This window comes from Anthonomus grandis, chromosome 11, assembly GCF_022605725.1.
Source record: "Anthonomus grandis grandis chromosome 11, icAntGran1.3, whole genome shotgun sequence".
Taxonomy (NCBI): Eukaryota; Metazoa; Arthropoda; class Insecta; order Coleoptera; family Curculionidae; genus Anthonomus; species Anthonomus grandis.
This window is the reverse complement of record NC_065556.1, coordinates 18,674,711-18,696,557: the sequence shown is the minus strand read 5'-3', so window position 1 is coordinate 18,696,557 and position 21,847 is coordinate 18,674,711. Positions and strand designations below refer to the sequence as shown.

At 33.3% G+C, this 21,847-nt stretch overlaps 1 protein-coding gene across 5 annotated transcripts in view; it reads left to right on the top strand.

Moving 5' to 3' along the window:
• The first annotated feature begins 8,865 nt into the window (after positions 1–8,865).
• LOC126742074 (echinoderm microtubule-associated protein-like CG42247) overlaps positions 8,866–21,847 on the top strand; it is a 101,966-nt gene continuing 88,984 nt past the window's right edge. For all 5 annotated transcript variants that reach the window (XM_050448607.1, XM_050448611.1, XM_050448608.1 and 2 more), the window contains exon 1: positions 8,866–9,132. In XM_050448607.1, the coding sequence (XP_050304564.1) occupies positions 9,130–9,132 (3 nt within the window). In that variant the 5' untranslated portion in view covers positions 8,866–9,129. The remainder of the gene's footprint in view (positions 9,133–21,847) is intronic.

Below are 21,847 nucleotides of genomic sequence, written 5' to 3'. Positions count from 1 at the left end.
GTTTTTTACAAGTTGGTCCAGAGCACTTCTTATAGCAAAATTCGTCCGCTTCTACCCGAGGTAAGCTGATAGATTCCACAGAAGTGATACTATTCAGGATCGACGGATTCGATGGGATTGTAAAAGTAAGCAACTTTTCTCAGTATTCGACCGGGTTCTCTAGAATATACGTTGATTACGAGTTTTTCGTTCGGGGTATCTGGATACGTCTCGCTTGTGCGTGTAGTATTCAGTTTTTGAAACTTTGATTGGTGTTTGAGTTTTGAAATTCCCCTCAACTTTTGGCAGGTATAGGCAACTTTGGTAAAATCTTTACCCACAGTAAATTCTCTGATTTCCTGGTATCGTTGTTCACAGTCATTTACTAGTTGTGTCTTCCTGCAATTTAAGCTGGGATCGCAGCAGTTCTCTACAAGTACATTCTAGAATGAGCACTAATCTTGTTTCTGATATTCTGGATTTCAATCGAAACCCCACAGGAATAACATCATTATACCTTCCCTTTTGTAGGAAGTTGATGGCTAATTTGGTCAATTTGATTCCTGATTTTTCGTTTCTGAAGTCGCTTTTCTGAGTATTTCTCTTCAAGTATGTTTCTTCAATATGTGTTTCCAAAAAATATTATATTTGCCTTAATTCTAGTCAAATTTATAGATAAATTAATTAGCAACAAATAAGTAAGAAAGAAAAAAATGTGCTATATTACGTAAGAATAATCTTGTGTACAAGCATCCTACAAGCTAAAAAAAAACAAAACAAAAATACAATTTCAAAAATTGACAAAACAATGAACAAAATTAAACACAAGAAGACAAAACTTTTTGAACATACTTGAATTAAAGTTAACTAAATAAAACAATCAATTACTAAATAAAGGTAAACTTGTTGACAAAACTAGAGAAGAAAAAAGGAAAAAAAACTTTTCAACATGTCCAAGGTTAAAACCTATCATTAAAAAAGTCACCCAGGTTATAATATGCCTTAGCCAATAAAAACGTTTTTAATTATCTTTTAAATTTCTAAACATCCGATATATGTCTAACACATAGAGGAACATGATTGTATATTTTTTTACTTATGTAAATTAATGAGTTTTTGGTAAGGAAAGACGTAGGAATAGGTAGGGGAACATCATTTACACGACGAGTCAAATGGCCAGTGTCAGAGGGTAGTTTGGGAATTTTGTGAATAAGAGCAGCCGTTTCTAAGATAAAGAGTGAAAAAAAAGTTAGGATTTTTTCAGAAATGAAGAGGGGTTTGCAAGAATCTCTTAACTTAGCAGAACACTGGTATCTAACTGCTTTTTTTTAATAACAAAGACAATGTTAAGTAGCCCCTTATTGGTTAAAACCCAAAAAGGCAAGCCATACCGAATATGAGATTCAATAAGTGAAAAGTACAGTGAACGTGCAACCACCCCTCCCAGCTCTTGTTTTGCCATTCTTACTGCAAAACATCCAGAAGATAATTTCCCAGCTAAATGTAAAATATGATCTTCAAACCGAAGGCGACCATCAATGGTAATTCCTAGGAACTTGCAGCACTCTTTATTCTGCAAGAGGGAATTTTCGTCAAACATCAGACCCTGAACATCGCACTTAAACCCCATAATAGACGTCTTTCTTACATTAAACACGAGCCTGTTGGAAGCACACCACCCTGATAAAATCTGAAGGTCTTCAAGGATACAAGTCTTAATATAATCAGAATTTTTATGGCTCCATAGTATGGTGGTATCATCAGCAAACTGAACCACCTTGCCCTGCAGTTTCAATGAACTCAAGTCATCCACATACAGTAAAAATAACAGTGGTCCCAACACTGAACGCCGCATGGGTACGAGAGGGTAGACAAAAAAGAAATGGGACGGAAATTACAAGGCTGATCCAAATCTCCACCCTTATGAAGAGGGATAACCACTGCCTCTTTTAAACATGAAGGAAAAATGCCAATATAAAGAATTGTTTATGGCAGAAACTAAAGCATTTAAGGCTGAATCAGGCAAAAAGAGTAACAACCTCGAAGATATCCCATCAGCTCCAGATGATTTATGGTTTTTTAGGTGTTTGATTTCATTTTTTACTTCGGTAAGATCAACAGGATGAAAGAAAAATGAATGCTCAACCGACACTTGTTGAAGATAGTGTAAGGGATCAATGTTACTACGAATGCCCTATTGTGATATTAGGAATATCACAATAATAGTCGTTTAAAATGTCAGGTCTTAACTCCGATTCAGATACTTTTCTATGGCAATGTCTAAAATCATTATTAATCGACCAACACTCTCTTTGCGTATTTGATGACATATTTAAGCGATCCCTATAATAATTAGATTTTGCTGCTTTAATTGTCTTTCTGTACAGACTACGGTATTTCTGATGATATACAAGGATATTTTCATTTGTGGTATATTTGCACAATTTAGTCAAAAAACGGAGGTTTTTAGCTGAAATTCTTAGGCCGCTTGTAACCCATGGTTTTCGTTTCTTAGTTTTAAGCCTCATTTTAGGAAAGCACTGATTGATCTTATCACACAGAACTTGAAAAAATAAAGTAAGTGGGTCAGAAGCCGTTTCAAGTGCATTCCAATTTACCGATGCTGTAGCAGCAGAAAAAGCATTGAAATTTCTCCTGCTGAAAATATAATGAGATGAAGATAATACAGTATTATATGGCATTTTAGCAAGAATAGCTTCATGGTCGGAAATACTAGATGGGAGTACTGTGCATAAAACGTCATCAAAATTTAGAAATAGTCAATTGTAGTTGCAGATGAAAAAGTTATTCGTGTGGGAAAAAGAACGTGCATTTTCAAGTCATAAGAATTTAAAATACTTAAAAGAGAAGTACGTGGCAAGGTTTCATCAGTGTAGTAGATATTAAAGTCACCAGACAATATAACCTTAGAGTGTAGAGACAACTGGGATAAAAGAGAATCAAGTTTGTCCAGAAACATAGCAATATCTCCTGTAGGTGGCCTATAAACACAAAGAATATATAAATTAAAACGCCTACAAAAAGAAAGAGAGAATTCAAAAATATTCTCTAACAGAAGATTATCATACTTATCAATATTACAAAAAATCGTTTCAATTGTTTGCCTAGCCAAGATCATGGTTCCTCCATGTATAGATTGTTGACAACAAAAATTTGATATAGGAACATAATCAGATATTAAAAAACATTCACTAGACCTCAACCAGTGCTCAGTCAGAAGTACAATATCAGGAAAATTACATGTGTCCAGCAAAAGATGAAGCTCATCCATCTTGTTTCTTGGGGATTGTATATTAAGAATAAAGATACTTAAGCTTTTGGAAGAGCTGATTTCAATCTTACTAGTAGAATATAAACATGAATGAGATTCAACCTTCGTGGACATGTCTATAAAAAAGAAGAATTCAATTCACGATCAGTAATCAGTTCAGACTCATTAATTTGATGATTCAAAGACAATTTATTTGATAAAATATTAATATTAAAATATTTGAAAATATGTGCATGTAATAATGATGCCAAGTCTGAACCAAGGTTACTGGCGTGATTAGACTCTAAAATCCCATACAGATTAATATTATTTGCATAAAAAGTACGATAAAGGGCCTTATTACTGTTATAGATAACATTATGGTTTAAATAGGTATAAGGGCTTGTCATCACTAAAGTGTTTGTATCAACATGATTTTGAATTAAATTTTTTAAAACATCAGATGAAGAACAAATTCCATTTAACATTACTATTAAAAAATCTTCTTTCGTAAAGTCCTTAACTAAATTTGATGCTGTCCTAATTACTTCACTGCTTGAACTGCCCGGCTTCAGGAAACACTGGACCTTGTAGTAAGCTTCAAACTTTAAATGTAAATGTTTTAGGAATACTCTGCTACAATTTCCACCAACAAAGAGAAGCCGAGGTCGACTATCGTCAGGTGTATTTGGCCTAGATGGTAGCTGTGTTGGAGAATTAATAACAACAGATTTAGATATCTGTAACTGTTCCTTCAATGCAGAAATGTCGGAATAACAGGTATCTTTTTCAACTTCCAACACCTTTACGGAGTTTAACATCTTCTTATTTAAGTTAGTTAAGTCGTTTACGTCTTTTTGTAGCAAGTTTATTTCAGTCTTATAGGTTGAAGACTCATTTTCTAATGTTTTTATCATTACAATTAAATTTTTATTTAGGATATTTAGCTCGCTAATTTGTGAATTGAACTTAAGACTTGCCCTTTCACTCACTTTCAGTAATACCAACAATTCACCTTCTTTAATTTTTAAGTTTTCCAATTCAACTTAAAGTTCTTCATTCCGTTTATGCAGATTTTCCAGGGATGAGGAAAACTTCTTTTCGGCCTCCGACACTTCATCTTCAAAAACCATGCTGTTTCTTCTTATTCTCTCTATATGTCTATCCTTCTCTTTCAATTCTGTCAACAAATCATAAATCTTTTGCTCATTAATTTTTCCTTCCTGATTTCTTTCATTAAAATCATCTTGACATTTTTGTGAGCATAAAATCTTGTAGCCTCCCAGTTTTATGGCATCAGAATTTCTTTCCAGACAACTTGGGTGGAACACTGAAATACAAGAGATGCAGCAATAATTTGAAAAATTCCTTTTTTGACAACATTTGAAACTGCGGTTCATTTTAGATTATAAGAAAATATTATTAAATTGAAATAAATATTAATGGTAAACACAGGAACTGCAAGTAAACAGTAACTTGAACTTAAACCCAACGCAGGAAACAAACGTACAACAAAACACACAATTGCACTTAAATGCTAATTAGAAATAGCAGAAGTCTATAAATAACAAAAAAGAGAGAAACATATTTTTTTACTATGTTAAGTTTATCAACATTCCAAAAAAAAATAGGTTTTAATAGAAAGTTCAATTGTATTAATGCAAATTCTGTTCAAAATTTAAAATATTATAAATGAAGAAAAGTTACTATCCATTGGACAATTTTATTTAATAGTTCTATGGTTCTATAGCCGGCAAAGTTGTATTGATATTTGTATAATGTCAATAATTTGCTTTTTTAAAGAAATTCAACTGATGTCTATTGGATACACTTATGCTGATTATAACTATATTAAAAGACGCTTGAAAGAGGTAGCGGAGGAGGCAATAGAATGCGTTAAAGAAAATAGATCCATGAAGCGTTACTGGTGTGATAAGGATATTGATAAAAAGATAGAGAATGCAAAATAATAATATGAGATATGATATGGCAGAGGACGTTCAAGAAAAGCGCCATGACCAGGAAACTTTTCCAAGTATGGTTCAAATAAACCCTTAGACCGCCTAAGGGTATTGTTTTAAGACTGCATTAATACTGGCCAAATACCGGAAGAATGGAAACTGTTGTATCTGACACCAATCTATCTGTTTTGTGTAACACAATTATTAGATAAGCTGTCGGCAGTCAACAAAGAAGTACGCTTAGTATTTGTCACCAACGTGCGACTGGTGAAGTTGTGGGAAGATCTACTAGTAATAACAAACTTGAATATAATTATTGTGGAAGCAGTAAAGAAGCCTATATAAAAACTACAAAATTATAATCAGACATCGGAATTTGTTCCAAATAAGGCACTTAAATAGGGATACTGTTTTTTACCAACGCTGTTCAAAAAATAAATATCCAGAAAGTGTTGAAATTGCAACGGAAATGTCCAAATATGGAAAATCCTCCTTTCCGACTTCAGTAGGAAGACGACAGAAGAAGAAAACAAGAGAAAAAGAGGAGACTAGAAGTCAGAGGATTTAATGTGTGGTCCATTTAACTTGAGACATCGCACTATCTCGAAAACTAAACCATTTCCAACCATTTCCAACCAGGGCCATAAAATGACGTCATTGGTTTGACCTTGAGTGGACGTCTTCAATGTCAAATGAAGGTCAACTTCACTTTTTTGTATAGAAACGTCTATTTTTTTAATAGCATCTGATTTAGCGTTAAAAAATAAGTAACTTTTATCTGACACTTTTTTTACATGCGACTTCTCCTTTTCAAGATATTAATTCTTGATTGTTTTACGAATTTTTTCCTTGATAATGACATTAGAAACAGGAATAGCTTTGGTTCAACAATTCTTCAATATTGTTGTGACAAGGCATTGTTGATCAATGATCAATGCAAGTTGTCCCCCCGATATTCCCTCTAATCACCAAGTCAATAAGGCTTAATTTACATAAATCGCCCTAAAAAAAAAATTACGGACCTTCAAAAAATCTGGCACCCTCGACACTTTTAAAACGTGAATAGCGATTAGCATTCGTTGAGGCAATAACGGGAAAGTCGGAAAAACACTTCAAATTTTTCACAGGGCAGTTTAGTATGTATATCAAAATTATTTCAAATCACCGCATAAGGGGTCTCGATAATAATCTAAAATACGTTGCGGCTGGCCATTCCGGAAGAACTAATACGGGTCAGAGAACGGACAGAGGCGTACCTAGAGTTTTATCAATGTAGTTTAAAAGCATTTTTAGGTTCCTGATATGTATAGGGTGTTAAAGAAATTATATTACATGAGCTAAGTCATTTTGCAACCTCTACACGGTGGTTTTAATCTGAATACGTTTGTTCTTCCGTCTGAGTCTCATCTGTTATTGGCGAATTAAACTTAAAACATTTATACCATTAAAGTACCTCTAGTAGCACAACATTTACAAAGAACTTTATTCTGATGAATGAACTGTGACATTTGAACATTCACTGCATCCTGCACCAAAATTTTCATCTATCTCCCCTTCCTAAGAATTTGTGATTATGTTGGTCAAATTTGAGATTAATGAAATGGCTGATAAAGCTACTATCTGAGAAAATTAAGCTTTTTAAACAAATAATTTCTATTGAAAGATAAAAAAATGTCAAAAATCAATATCTTCAAGGAGTAGGCGTAGGCCAAATTCCACTAAAAGTTTTTTGGTATATTACCAGAATGAATACTTAAGGCTTAAGAACTAAATTGGATGTGCTACGAAATAGCTCGCCAGCCTGCCAATATGACATAATTGTGTTTACAGAAACTTGGTTGTATGGCGGCATATATGATGCAGAACGGTCTCACTGACTTTAATATCTACCGCCGGGACTGTTCAAGCAAATACCAGTATCTTCAAGAGGGAGGAGAGGTCACAATTTCCATATACAAATGTATACCTAGTAAAGGTCTTCAAGTTACTAATAATATTGAACACGTCTTTGGTTCAGTTGGAACTATTAACTTGAATGTTATCTTAGGAGCTGTATATACCATACTCAATTCGTGACACAATCTTACATTGCTTTGGACTTACTCGCTCGTTAAATAACCTACATATTATGGGTGATTTCAACTGGCTTCATGGTATTCAAAATTATTGTATATGGGAAAAAAGCAATCTTAGTTCACAGTAACAAAACATGAAGCAAGACCTAAAGAAGTGTTGAATGTATAGGTTATGTCAAATACATGTAATTTCCATAACTTATTTCTTTTTTTTATAACCTATTTCTTATGTCTTCTAACTTAACTTATACCTAACCTCACACAAAAGCCTTTTTGACCTGGTAAGACCGACCCCTCAACAGATGTCAAACAACCAGACTATTTTTTAGTCTCTCCACTTTTTGGCGGCTGACCATACTTCCGGAAAATTCGCTGACTTTCGAGACGTCGTGCGGTGTACCACTTGCGTCATTTCAGAATGCCGAAGAATGGGCCTGGTTTCTTGGCGTTTCCAATATCGACAGCAAAAGCGTCGGTAGATTCGATTTTAATGTAATGGCAAGTGAATAAACTTGGGTAAAAATCAAAAAACGAAGTTTAATAAAACTTTATGGCTTTAAAAAAAATTAATCCATAATCTCCTTGACAAACGAGATTTCCTTTTTTAATAAGCATCTAAAGAGCCTGAGCTCAATTTAGATATTTATTCATTCATATTTGCGTAATTTCCAAATAATTTCGTCAATTGAATGAAATGATTTGCTGTTTAGGTATTTTTAATCTAGTAATATTTAGAAGAGACAAGAGTATTGTAATAAATTAATTTATTTGTTCTGTGAGCTATCCAACGAATTGCCAACATCCTATGGTAACATATTATTTTAACATTCAACTTGATAGAAGAAAATTAAACAATCCCTATCCTCTTCTTGCTTATGAAATTAGTCTGTCTACTAAATAAACTTTGCACTTATGACAAAGTTATATCCCAGAAAAATAAACCAAGAAAAATAGAGATTTTCCTTAAAAAAATGTCTGGTTAAAAGACATTTAAAAAATAATCAGTGAATTTAATCTTTTTTGTGTAATTCGTGGTATAACTGCCTGTGCCTCATGACATTTCTCGGTGTCAGACGTCTAGTTTACTATTATTAGGAGTACCAGATGTGACTCAAGCAAGCAAAGAAGACCTGCCGTTAGCTCCCACTTCAAATGAGGTTCATTTCTGTCTCATCGAGAGAAATTCTACTATTACTAGGTCTCTTCCATCTGCAACCGTTCCTTTATACATCAATTCTTTCTTAGAATGGCTCAAAGTCTTCTCCACTTTCTTGAACAAAGAAGGAGTTGAATGATCTCTTAAAAAATATTTTTCCAAAAAGAATATGATATCTTAATTAATTGCAATAATAAGTCTGGCAAAATCCAGACAATCTTAAAAAAAAAGCGAAGAAAATCCATGGCCGGCACTGAGTTACAAACAAAACCATAAAGAGGGCAACTTACCCTGAACCTGATTGGCCGAGGCCACGGTATTGGAGACCAATCGGGCGGTTACGAATTGGCCGCCCGCCGGAGTCAATACTCCAACTTCTTCTGGATCAACAAGTTTTATTTTGTGCCCGTATCCAGTTAAAGTTACACTTAGTTGCCCCTCTGCGGCTCGGAATTGAAATAACGCATTTTTCACTTTTCTGCAGGCAAACCGAATTTTTCCTCACTTTGTTTTTAAATAAAGAACCGAAGTTTTTTTTTGATCAAAAAAAATCGAAAAGTGGTCTAATTTAATGCGAAAACTTTAGCGGTTAGTGACCCGAGACTTTATGCAAATTAGGTTTTATAGAGGGAGTTGTATGGAGAAGTTTGCATGGTGACTTAGAAGAATAGTTAGTGGGCAATTAAGATGGTAAGTTAAGACTTATATTGGTCATTAAGTTGCATGCAAAATGTCGGAAAAATTTAATTTTTAATATTGATATTGATGCCTAAGTGTGCAATGATAGAATTAATAGCCTTTCTCTATTCTCTTTCACAAAAAAAATATTACACCTTTAAAAGGAATAAACAAAAAATCAAGAGGGAAGAAGCATTTGTCTAAGTTTTCTTATTGGTCTTACAGATATTTCTTTCCAGTCTTTCTAGTAAACGCTGCAAATGGCAAAGATGGTTGATGGCTGGAAAATTGACAGGGAATCAGCCATTATTTTTAAACTTAATTTGCAATGGCTATAGCCATAAAAGAATTCAGCTGCCTGGATCAAGAAATTTCATTAACAAATAAAAACATGGTAACTACCTGGAAGAAAGACACAATAATTATTTACCAGCATTTATTTGACATTAGTGTAATATTTGCATGATTCACACTTGTAGTTTTGTGTAATATTTCGGATAGCCCAGACCTTTTGTGAACATTATATTATTATTTTTTCATCTTTCATCAGTTCTCCAGGTAATGATTTCTATTGCTTTTAACTCTCTACAAAAGTTAACCGATTCTTTATAAAATTTTAAACAATTCTGTCCTGTCAGATCTTGTGTATCCATTAAAGCCAGCAAACCATGACCCAGAACATTTTTGCACTTTGTGTCGATGTTTATGTTTTCGTTTTTCCAAAAACTCATTCGTGTTTTCTTGTCTCTTTCAGGCAATTAGATTATTTTAATGGTTTCCAGACATTTTTTTACAGTCTTTCCAGTAATTGCATTAAATGGCCGGTTAATATTGCAGGGAAAATGTCCAGAAATGACTCAATTTTAGCCACCAATTTAAAACTTATTTGCACTATAATAATATTAAAGAAAGGCTCAATAGTTCTTCACTACATTTATTTGACATTTGGGTAATATTTCCGTAATTCATATACGTAATTCTGTGTAAAACATTCTGGATAATGGCCCAGAACTTTCTTTAACAAAATAAATTATTTTTAAAATTTTTCCAGAATGTTTATGGCTAGTAAATTGTGTCTACACTCCTCTTCTTCCAATAAGTTAACACAATTTTTTATCTCTTTCAGACAATTGAAATCTTTTCATGATTTCTTTAGATAATTATAGTTTTTTTTTTAATTTAACTGTCTGGAAGAGTTGACCAATTCTTAAAGGTTTTAAACAATCCTGTCCTGCCAAGCCAATGTTTTTCACGTCTTGCTCAATGCAATTATTGTCCTTGCAAGTCAGCAAACTATGGCCTTGTTGGGAAATGGATCCAGAACTTTCTTGCACATGATGCACACGTCGTTTTCCCATAAAGTCAATTCTTATCTCTTTCAGGCAATTAGGTTCTTTCAGTGGTTCTTATAGGGAGTAATTTTGATTTCCTCCAATATTCCAAAATTAGAAATATTTTTCAGCATTGTGTTGACTTACTATTACGAAGTTTGTCTACTTAGAATGTCTATCTAGTCAGTAATGCATGTCCCAGACATTTTGTTTCTATTATCTATCAATTCTGGAGGTTAAGGTAATTTTTTGTCTTTTCCAGGCAACTGGAATCTTTTTAAATAGTTCATCTAATAATTTTCAATATTTCTCCAAAAATCTCTGTAATTTCTAAATGTGATTACTGTTTAAAGACCTGCAAACCTTCTTTCTTTTAGAATCTGGGACTTTTCCTTAGATTAGATTTTAACTCCATCATATCTTTTTTTTAGTGAGGAAAATTTTTTGTTTCTTCCAGGCATAAGTAATCTTTCCATGATTAACAATAATAGTCATACTTTATTAATTTATTTGACATTTGCGTAACATTTCCGTAATTCATATATGAAGTTTTGTGTAAAATATTCTGGATAATGACCCAGAACTTTCTTTAACATTAAATCTTATTTTTTTCATTCTTCCAGAATGTTTATGGCTAGTAAATTGTGGCTACACTCCTCTTCTTCCAATAAGTTAAGACCAATTTTTATCACTTTCAGACAATTGGAATCTTTTTATGTTTTCTTTAGGTAATTATAGTTTTTTTTTAAATTTTTGACTGTCTAAAGAGACCAATTCTTTAATAGGTTTTAAACGATCCTGTCCTGCCAAGCCAATGGTTTTCACGTCTTGCTCAATGCAATTACTGTCCTTGAAAGTCAGCAAACTATGGCCTTGTTGGGAAATGGATCCAGAACTTTCTTGCACATGATGCACACGTCGTTTTCCCATAAAGTCAGTTCTTATCTCTTTCAGGCAATTAGGTTCTTTCAGTGGTTCTTACAGGGAGTAATTTTGATTTCCTCCAATATTCCAAAATTAGAAATATTTTTCAGCATTGTGTTGACTTACTATCCAATTATTGCATTTTAATTTTTAGGACTTATGTTACCTTGACCTTCTTCCAGGAGGTTGGAGTAATTCTTTTCTTTTCGTTGCTCTTTTAGGCAACTGAAATTATATTAGGTTTTTCCCTTTACTTCTCATACAATTATTATCTAAGTTTGTCTACTTAGAATGTCTATCTAGTCAGTAATGCATGTCCCAGGCATTTTGTTTCTATTATCTATCAATTCTGGAGGTTAAGGTGATTTTTTATCTCTTTCAGGCAACTGGAATCTTTTTAAATAGTTCCTCTAATAATTTTCAATATTTCTCCAAAAATCTCTGACATTTCTAAATGTAAGTACTGTTTAAAGACCTGCAAACCTTCTTCCCTTTAGAATCTTTAGAACTTTTTCTTAGATTAGATTTTAATTCCATCATATCTTGTTTTTAGTGAGGAAAATTTCTTGTTTCTTCCATGCATAAGTAATCTTTCCATGATTAACAATAATAGTCTTACTTTATTTAATTTAATTACTTAAAACAATGATTCTACTAGTACGTACTAGAAGTGCAAATTTGAATGAATCATTTCCTATTTATTCCAGGCAACTGAAATTGTTTCTTAGTTCTTCCAGGCATTAATTTTTTATTTCTTCTGACATTTTAAAATTATAAATATTTTTCCGCATTGTGTTGACCTACTATCCAATTATTACAAATTGTATTTTACCGCTGCTGGCCCATTTATTTCTGATAAAATGGCAACTTATACTACCTTGACTATTTCTGCAGGAAGTTGAGGTAATTTTTTCCTCTTCTTTGCTCCTTGAAGCAACTGGAATCATTTAAATATTTTTACGAGCAACTAAAGTCAACTGCGTACTTCTTCTCTCGTGCAACTATTGTCTATGCATGTCTACTAAGAAAAAGACCTACATTTTTAATATTGATTCCCAGGCATATAATGATAGAATCAAGAGTCTACCTCTATTATTTTAATTTTTCTACTTCTATGCAAAAGTAGTCATATTTTATTTAATTGCCTAAAAAAGTTAAAATTCATTCTACTACTACTGCGATAGAGTCAAAAAAAATATTTTGCAACTAGGTAGAAGAATCATTAGCCGGATTTTAGATGTTACCATTTCTCTTCTCTGCCAGGCATTTGGAATCTTTTTATTGTATGTTCAGGACGTCTTAGCCTCTTTCTATTTCGTTTAACTGCCTGGAAGAGTTTTTAAATTCTTGCAAGTACTTAGAAGAAAATTATAATTTTTTGCATAGTGAGGCAACTTAAGATCATTTCTCTTTCGTCCAGGCAGTTGAAGTCATTTATTTCATTCATTTGCCTGGAAGAGTTAAAAAAAATATTTTGGAACTCAGTAATAAAACATTTATAATAATAAGACAATTTCGTACAATAACGGCTTGACATCCAATATCTTACATTATTTTTGTTACACCAGTTGAGACATCTGACTGAGACAAAATTAGTAAATTTTATAATTTAACGAACGTAAGAAATCAATCTAATTAGTCATATAGTCAGATATTCGGAAGTTAGGACGAGAGGCTTGCATCATATTGTAAAATCACTATACGCTATACTATAGAGGAAACTACAAGAGCAAAATCAACAAACAACGTCTTACAATATAGAAGCTTCTCTGAGTTTACAACAGGTATGTTTGCAATAATACGGGTATACGCCCCAGATTGCGAGGATCAGGAAGCCGAGGAATTTAATGAAGAAATCAATAAAGCTCTAAATTGCGATATAACGTCCTCTGGAACTCTTGGCTTAGGAACAAGACACTTATACTGCTAAACTATCTACTTCAAGAAACTTCAAGTTGAGCTTAAATATACCCAAATGAAATAAGCAGATATGCGATAGATAGATTTATAATAAACATAAATAAAAACATATTACAGCTTCAATCTAATGACATCTTGAATAGTTCAGTTCTCGAAATTCCAGAAACAGCACAAAAAGTGCCATGTAAAGAAAAAAATTAAAAAGAAAAATATATACGTTCGAAAGAAACTATAGAAAACTTTCCTGAGATAAATAAAATAAGAAAATGAACAAGAAAATATAAAAATCAACAAATTAAAGAGACGTTATAAGATGGCAATTCTAGAAGGAGAATTTTGCAGCCGAGCTCAGATTATAAAAGTTCTAAACGAGAGTAATATCGTGACTTCAATATTGTTCTCGTTTCTCGTTCGAAGTAAGAATAGAAGAAATAAAGATAATATTAGAAGACTAACCAAAAAACTTGACAGCTATCAGCCCAAGGAGCAAGCTGGTTTCATAAGAAGATTTAGCACTTTGGGTCATCTGCAACTTATAAGAACAATCACTTAAAAGGCAAATGAATATAATTTTTCTCTTTAGATAAACCAACTTTTCGATTTGAATTAAAAGACTGTATAAACAAAATTAAACTTCGCAAAGAAGTCAGAAGGGGCGAATCTATATCACCAAAATTGTCTACACTTGCGTTAGAGGATATGTTTATGAAAATTTATTGGAAAACCAACGGAATAGAGCTAAATAGAGAATTCTTAAGTCACCTTCGTTTCGCGGACGATAGCGTTCTGTTCGCACAAAATCAACAAGATCTTCAGAACATAATACGGAGCTACATCGGAATTCAATGAACGTAGTTCTTAAAATAAACACCGAGAAAACTAAATAAATGATAAACGAAAATAATACACAGAATATAAATATCAAAATTAATAATACGAAGCTAGAACAAACAAACTTATATATCTGCTGAGGTCAAAGAATGGAATAATCGAAAGGTATTTTAAAAGTGGATCTCAAAGGATATCGTTGGTCAAACTTTTGGAGATGCTATCAGTATCAATATATTCTCCCAACTTCAACATAGAGTACAGAGAAATTGACTATCAACAAAGAGATTATTTATAGATTATAAACTGCACAACGAGCAATGGAAAGAATAAGTGTACGTGCACACAGGACGCGATTAAGCGATAAGCGATGCTATGCGATGCGGTGCGATTAATACAAACCTGAAAACGATGCGATGCAACGCGATCTCGCGCGTCTGTTTAATTTTCAAGCAAGTTTGATTTTAATCGCTTGGGTCCTTGCGCTGCTAGTTATTGTCTAGTTATATTTGTCCGTATTTCGTGTGGTATGGATGCAGAAAAATTAATAAATGCAGTCCGAGTGCGTCTTCCACTATGGGATCAACAAAACAAAGGCTATCGAGATCGGGACAAAGTTGAGAAATTATGGCAGGAGGTAGCTGCAGAACTAAACGTTTCAAGTAAGTTAAACATGGTGTTTACATACTAGTTTATTTTATATTTAAAATAAAAACTTTTTTTTAATTTACGAGAAATATAATAACAATTATATTAGTGGTTTACTAAATACGATTTCAAAATATCTCTTAATTCATATGTTTGTTTTGACGCTGATCATGTCACTGCGAGTTTGTTCGTGATTGTTTATATCATAATCATGGATTCCTTCTCGGTATATTATAATATTGTGTAACAAAAAAGCGCATTTAATTATCATTTCTGCTATCGAAGGGTCGGTCTCTATTGCTTTCGTTAATATTCTCCACCTAGCCACTAGAATACCAAATGCACATTCCACACACCTCCGAGCTCTGCATAGCCTACGGTTGAAATTCTCATTTTTATCTGTGAGTTGCCTTCGAGGAAATGGTCGTATTAGGAAATGTGTCAACGGATATGCTTCATCTCCAATCAAATAGAACGGGAATTCTATGTCTGAATCAGGTAATGTTGTTGTCTTGGGTAAATTAAACTTTTAATTTTTTAACAAATCATAGGTTTGTGACGACTGAAAGATTTCTCCATCGCTTTGTTTTCCATATGCACCCACTTCTGTGGTCAGAAATTTGTAGTTGGCGTCAGCCACAGCTTGTAAAACGATGCAAAAATATTGTTTATAATTGTAAAACATCGTTCCTGAATTCGCCGGACATTTAATTCGTACATGTTTACCATCAATTGAGCCGACGCAAGCCTCATTGCGTCTAGGCAATGAGGCCTAAATTCCATTTATTCCAATATTCAGAGGAGGAACGACTAAAAATTTCTTTCGTCGGGACCGGCAAATATGTAGCAACATAAACTTTCCATATTGCTTCGCATGTGTGTTTAACTATCTTTGCCACAGTTGAAACGCCAAGGCGAAAAGAGAATGGTAGGCTTCCATAAGAGGCACCTGTCGCCAGAAACTTGGGAAAGGAGAATCAATTAGTGTGTTATTATCACTAAGGGCCAGTTCTACAATCATGATATAAGTTTATTTTTAGAATAATTGCTAAAATTACAATTGTCTCAACAATCGTTGTCAGAGTAATTACTCCAGGAAAAAAGTTATACCATGTTTGTAGTCGTAGAACTGGCCCTTAGTGAATTATCTGTAGTGATATGTTAAGAGATATGTCAACATTCTACTGTTAATTTTTAACTAATAATTGATTCAAAAAAACAAGATTACTTTTTGAAAACATACAATTTTATTCTTTTTTTTTTAAAAGAAGCTGCTAAAAAAAGATGGAAATCTTTACGATCATGTCTTCAGAAATGAGCTGAAGAAGTTGCCGAAACCTAAATCTGGAGACGAAACTCCTTCAAACTTTAGTTCAAAGTGGACTTACTTTAAGATTTTATGGTTCCTTAAGGATCAAATGACTCCGAGACAGCTTACTGGCAACTTATCCAATGACGATAACGCAAGCCAACTAAACGAAGATGTATCCAATGATCATTTATTTCCTGATGACATCGACGATGAGACATCTGTTACTTCGGATGAAAGAATTGAATCAGAACAACTATTATCTGATCACAACAACCAAACTATTGCAACTACTAGCTCAGATAAAAATGTACGTCAAGAGTCAACTGACTGTGGGCATCCGCCAAAACGTTCTGCAAAAAGAGCAGCTAAAAGAAAAGAAGACTTTGGTATTGAAGAATTTTTGAAATTAGAGCAACAAAAAATTGACACTCTTAAAGCAAATAATTCCGTTTTATTGACACAATCTCAGATTACTTAGGATGATGACTATTACTTTCTTATGAGTTTCCATACACCGCTAAAAAAAATGCGTTTTGAAACAAACATGTGGTGTCGTCTCAAGATGCAGGAACTGCTTTACCAAGCCATAGTAAACGAGCACCATGTTGAAAATATAAGTTTTGCCAATAATATGCCAACTCATCAGCCTCAAATGACACACACTTTTGTGGCAACACCATTGGCTTCACCCGCTTATTCCACAGAAACAAATAGTTCTTACACAATTCTCCCCTGAAGAAAAAAGACATATTTTATACGTTTACATTTCTATTTGTTTATTTTTCTAAAATAACTGAAACGAATTTGAAATAAAATATTTAAGTACACACATATATCTAAGCATTTTTTTCTTACCTTAACGTTACGGCAAGGCGTTCTTTAACGCTGATTGGAACCCTCCAGTTTGTTGTCACTTTTTCCACTAATGGTGTTATACCATTTTGAATAAGTATGAATGTTTCCAAAGACATTCGGAAATATTCTCGAAATTTGTTAGGATATAGGGTTAATTCGGAGAACAAATTATGAAATTCTCCGTAGGTTAATCGTTCACGATAAATTTCATGTACCCATTTATTTTTTTTATTTTTTTTTATATACATATATCGTAAAAATGAATTTTCTAATAATAATAATTCCATGGTAGCTGGAATTGACGCAGGCAAAGGTTTGAAAGTTACTACGCTTTTGTTTATCGCCTTCTATTAAAACACAACCAAAATATAGCAAGTAATCAAAAGCATAGCATCGCATAGCATCGTATCTCGAAGCAAAGGTTATCGCTTAATCGCGTCCTGTGTATGAAATGAGAGTTACATCTAATGATAGGTGTAACTCTCCTAGACCTAAAAACCAACGAAAAAATTCAACGTAGATCTAAAATGACGGATATAGTTGAACCATTCCATAAGTTGCGATGGAGGACTCTCGTTGAATACGTAGTGTCTTAGAGTGGTGACCGTGGACTAGTGAGAGAAACTAGTGTTGATGTGACGAAGTTTTTAAATCATCGAAGTTTTCCTATCGATGGTCGATATTTTGACATCGATGTCAAAGGATCGATATTTTGATCATTAAACAAAAATTACCAATTAAATTTATTGGAAATGTATTGGTTTGGAATATTGAACGCTATCGATGTTTTCATTTAATATACATATAATTATCAAATAGTTATGGGCAAAATAAATACTTTAGGAAATTATATATAAGAATCAATTAGTGTGTTAATACCACTTGATTCCTGTATTTGAGTATAGTCCCATTACTATTGTCACATATGTAACGGGGGATTCCCTTGTTACATCTGTGCTATTCTGCTATTAGGGAATCTCAGTTAAGAAGTTGAGATTGTTCAGTTCCATTCCATCGATTCAGAAACACTTAAGTTGATCATTTTGTTCTCAGGTTATTGTTGATTAGCATTTTTATTAATCTAGATGTTTTTATTTAGATTAGAAAGAGTAAATGGGTGTAAATGTTTAGTGGGGAATAATAAACATATTGTTATATTACCCTTAAAACTTTTCACAGACAGAAATAACAGAGAAGTTGGAGGTCAATCTCCCATCCATCATTGAGCAAAAACTGGCGTAAAAACACAACAGAAGTGTAGAAATTAATGAAAACGATACATCGGAAATGACCCTCTATTTAAAAAGTAATATAGCGGTATATATATAGCGGTACTCGCTACGTCCGTACCAGAAAAACGTCTTTTTTCCAAAGTCGGAGAAACTATAACTCAAAAGCGCAACTTGCTAAAGGGCAATCGAATTTCTCAATTTCTGTTTCTTCAATCCATAGATAGAAAATACTGGGATCTATGACAAATTTTATTGGAAGGAGAAAATCATACTGATTTACATTTATATAACACTGCAGAATTAGATTTAGAAAACATTGATGTATTACTACCGATATTTTGATGGCATCGATGTTGGCTACCGATATTGACATCGATGATAAACATCGATTAGGAGAGGCGTATGTTCGACAATGGACTACTAGCTGACAATGATGATGATAATGAAGAAATGAATGTTGGGCTGAGCCGCGATCTTTTCAATGTTCGAAGTGCTGGTTTAGTATCAAAGACATAAAAAAAGTATTTGTGGTCTTGCCTTCGGGCAGTACATTTTCTAATGCTGTATGAGACATGAGTATATACAAGGCCATTATATTTACATGAAAAAATATTAACTGGATACATGTTAAATGTAAGTAAAATTATTCTCAAGGATGAGAATGATATTATGGTTTTCAAACGTGCATTGTTAATCCATTTAAGGCTATTAATTTTTCAACACGTAAGAGACCTTGTCCGAGCATGTTCCACGGAAAGCAAAAAGGCAAACGATAACTTACACCCCCTAAAAATAATATTCCGTCAAAATATATTCAAAACCGGTGCCAAAACACACGTTCCTCATATTTACAAGGGCGGTGATTAAAATCCGACGCGGAATCCAAAGGTCATTTTCGAAAAGGCCAGAAAATATGAAAATGATCGCGGAAAAACGTGTAATTTAAAACCTGACCCGATACCGGGCATTAAGGGGTTCGCGAAAAATAAATTTGCATGTAAAAAATGACTTATTGGGGTCAAAAAAGTGGTAAATTGCAGTCATTTTGTGAGTCAGTTTTAGAGGCGAACGAAATTTTCATTTGTAGGGTGACTAAACTAGATTTCTTCTTAACTTTAAACAATACGCGGAAATGTTGGAGCGTGTGGCACGTATAGTAAGGACTTAATTAGGTTTTATCATATTTGGGTCAACTTTGTAGTTTCGACATGTTACGGTATATAGTTTTAGGTTATTTTAAAAAGCTTGAAGGAAAAAAGTTTAATTTTCAACTTAAACTTGGCTTCAACACATTTAAGTAAAAAATCTTTATGTTTTTAATTTAAGTTAAACTTTTATTTAAATATAGTAATTTTAATTATAATTACGTCAGTGTTTTTATATAAATTAATATATAGTAATAATAATAATAATATTAATAATTTCCAATTGATGGAATATTTTCTAAAAATTAAAAAAACATTCAACTTATTTAAAAAAACAACAGTTTATTCCAAAATCATTTTTCTGCACTTTTTATGCTCAAAATACGCAAAATTTGCCAGAATTCGACAAATTTTATTCAATTTTCAAATTAATAGGAATAAATTATAATTATTATTCTGATTGAAATCTTTTCATGGTTCTTCTAGGTCGTAATTGTTATTTTTTAAATTTTTACTAGAAATTAAGGAAATCTCTTGTTCTTTCCAGGAAACTGGAGCCTTTGCATGGTCTGTTCAGATAGCTTCCAGTAGTCGAAGTCACTTTTTACTTCATTTAATTGCCTAAGAGAGTAAAAAGACCTGCAACTCCTGTAAGAGAAAATATTGTTTAAACACGATAAAAAGTGAATAAATAATAAAAAATTAAATTAATTAGAAAAAACGTAGAGCAAAAATAGTTTTTCTGGACTTTTCATGCTCAAGATACGCAAAATCTTACAGAATTCGTCAAATTTTATTATTTTTTTAAATTAATAAGAACAAATTATAATTAGGGTGAAGTGGGGTAAGTGTAATCAAAAAAATGATAGTGGCACTTTAAAATTTCATAACAAAAAAACCAAAAGAGAAATCGGGTTCATTTTTAGTAGACACAGAGCTTATTTCTTTGTTAAATCAATGTCATATTTATTTGTTTTTTGTCCGCTTTTGTTTTTTTTATAAACCAAAATAAAAAAAAAACATGTTAGCTGATTACACTTGCCCCAGAGAATGGGACAAGTGTACTCACGGCTCCTAACTGCCATATGCTTACTCTGCCGATGGATCTGGGCAAATGTACTATAGTATGAAAAATTCTGGGTTAAAAAAATATCTAATTTATATCTTAATTTATAAGGAAGTTATGAACTTTTTTCGTGGAGCAATGATAGGGAATAAAACTCAAAGATTTTCTGAAAAGTATATTACGTAGGTAAGTTGAGCAAAACAGGCTGTGATATGTTTTTTTTTTTAATTTATTTAACGTTATATGAGGTAAAGGATACTGGAAAAGTTAGTTCTCCTCTTCGCCCTAAAGTGGGTTCTGGTAAAACTCGCTCTATATCCGATGCAGCCACTAAGTGATGGTCCTCTTGTTCAGGCCAGTGAAATACTGAACTATGCGCCTTTCGGTTTGATTTTTTTTAAAACTTAATGGTAGGTTGCGATTCTTCATCAAGCGTTGTTATTTGACCAGCATAGAAAAGTATACTTTTCTTTCCTTTAAATGAGACCAAAACCCAGTTTCCAATGTTAAGGTTTTCTACCCCTTTGAGAAACAATTCCTACCCCAACCCCTTCTTCATCTTCCTCTAACCTTTTTGCATAAGTCTCAAAGGTGACGTCGTCGGATTCACTGTCACTTAAAATTTGCGGTTCGTCTTAATCTGAAGAGCTCTCATTAATATGTTTTGCTGTTATTTTTTTTTATTCCTTCTTTGTTTTCTTTGCTAATTCTTTCGCTTTCCTTGCTAATTCTTTCGCTACTTCTTTCATCTTCTTTTTCTTGCTCAGCCTTTTTCTTTTTTTCTATGTTTTCTTTTGCTGTTATAATTTCAGCTCCCGGAGCTACACTTTTTCTTCTTTCTTTTTTGTTAGGGCGGGGCGATTGCCTCACTGTTTCCAGCAACAATTCTTCAAATGATACAGAACCGCTACTTGGTGCTGCTATTGGTATTGGTCTACTTGGCCCTGCTATTGGTTCTGGTCGCGGTTCTGATGCTAGGTGCTGCGTGGTTGGTTTCTCTCTCGATGGCTCTTCATGGCTGCTTGTGCTGGGTTCATTAAGAGGTTGTTCTGTGGCAGGTTGGGGATTTCTCAAACGTTCTTCATATCTTCGTAGAGCATCTGGATCATATTTAGAGCGGTCGATGACAGATCTATTAAATGGGCATATTCCTCCTCTACGAAAGTCCGATGTCAGTAAAGCTGGATCTGTCTCTTTGCAAATTGTGCTCACAAGTACCGAAAAATCTTTCTTTGGTGTTTTAACACCCACATGTTTTCTTTGGTACTCCGCTAATTTGGAATCCCACCGTGACTTAAGGCTCTTAAAGACCGCTAGGTCCATGGGTTGCACTAAGTGGCTGGAGTGTGGAGGTAATTTAAGTACAATTATATAATTTTCGACAGCCGCCTCGATAAGTTTTGGGTCTAAGTGCGTTGAATGTCCATCATACAAAGGCAGGATTGGTCTTTCAGGTACAATCAAAT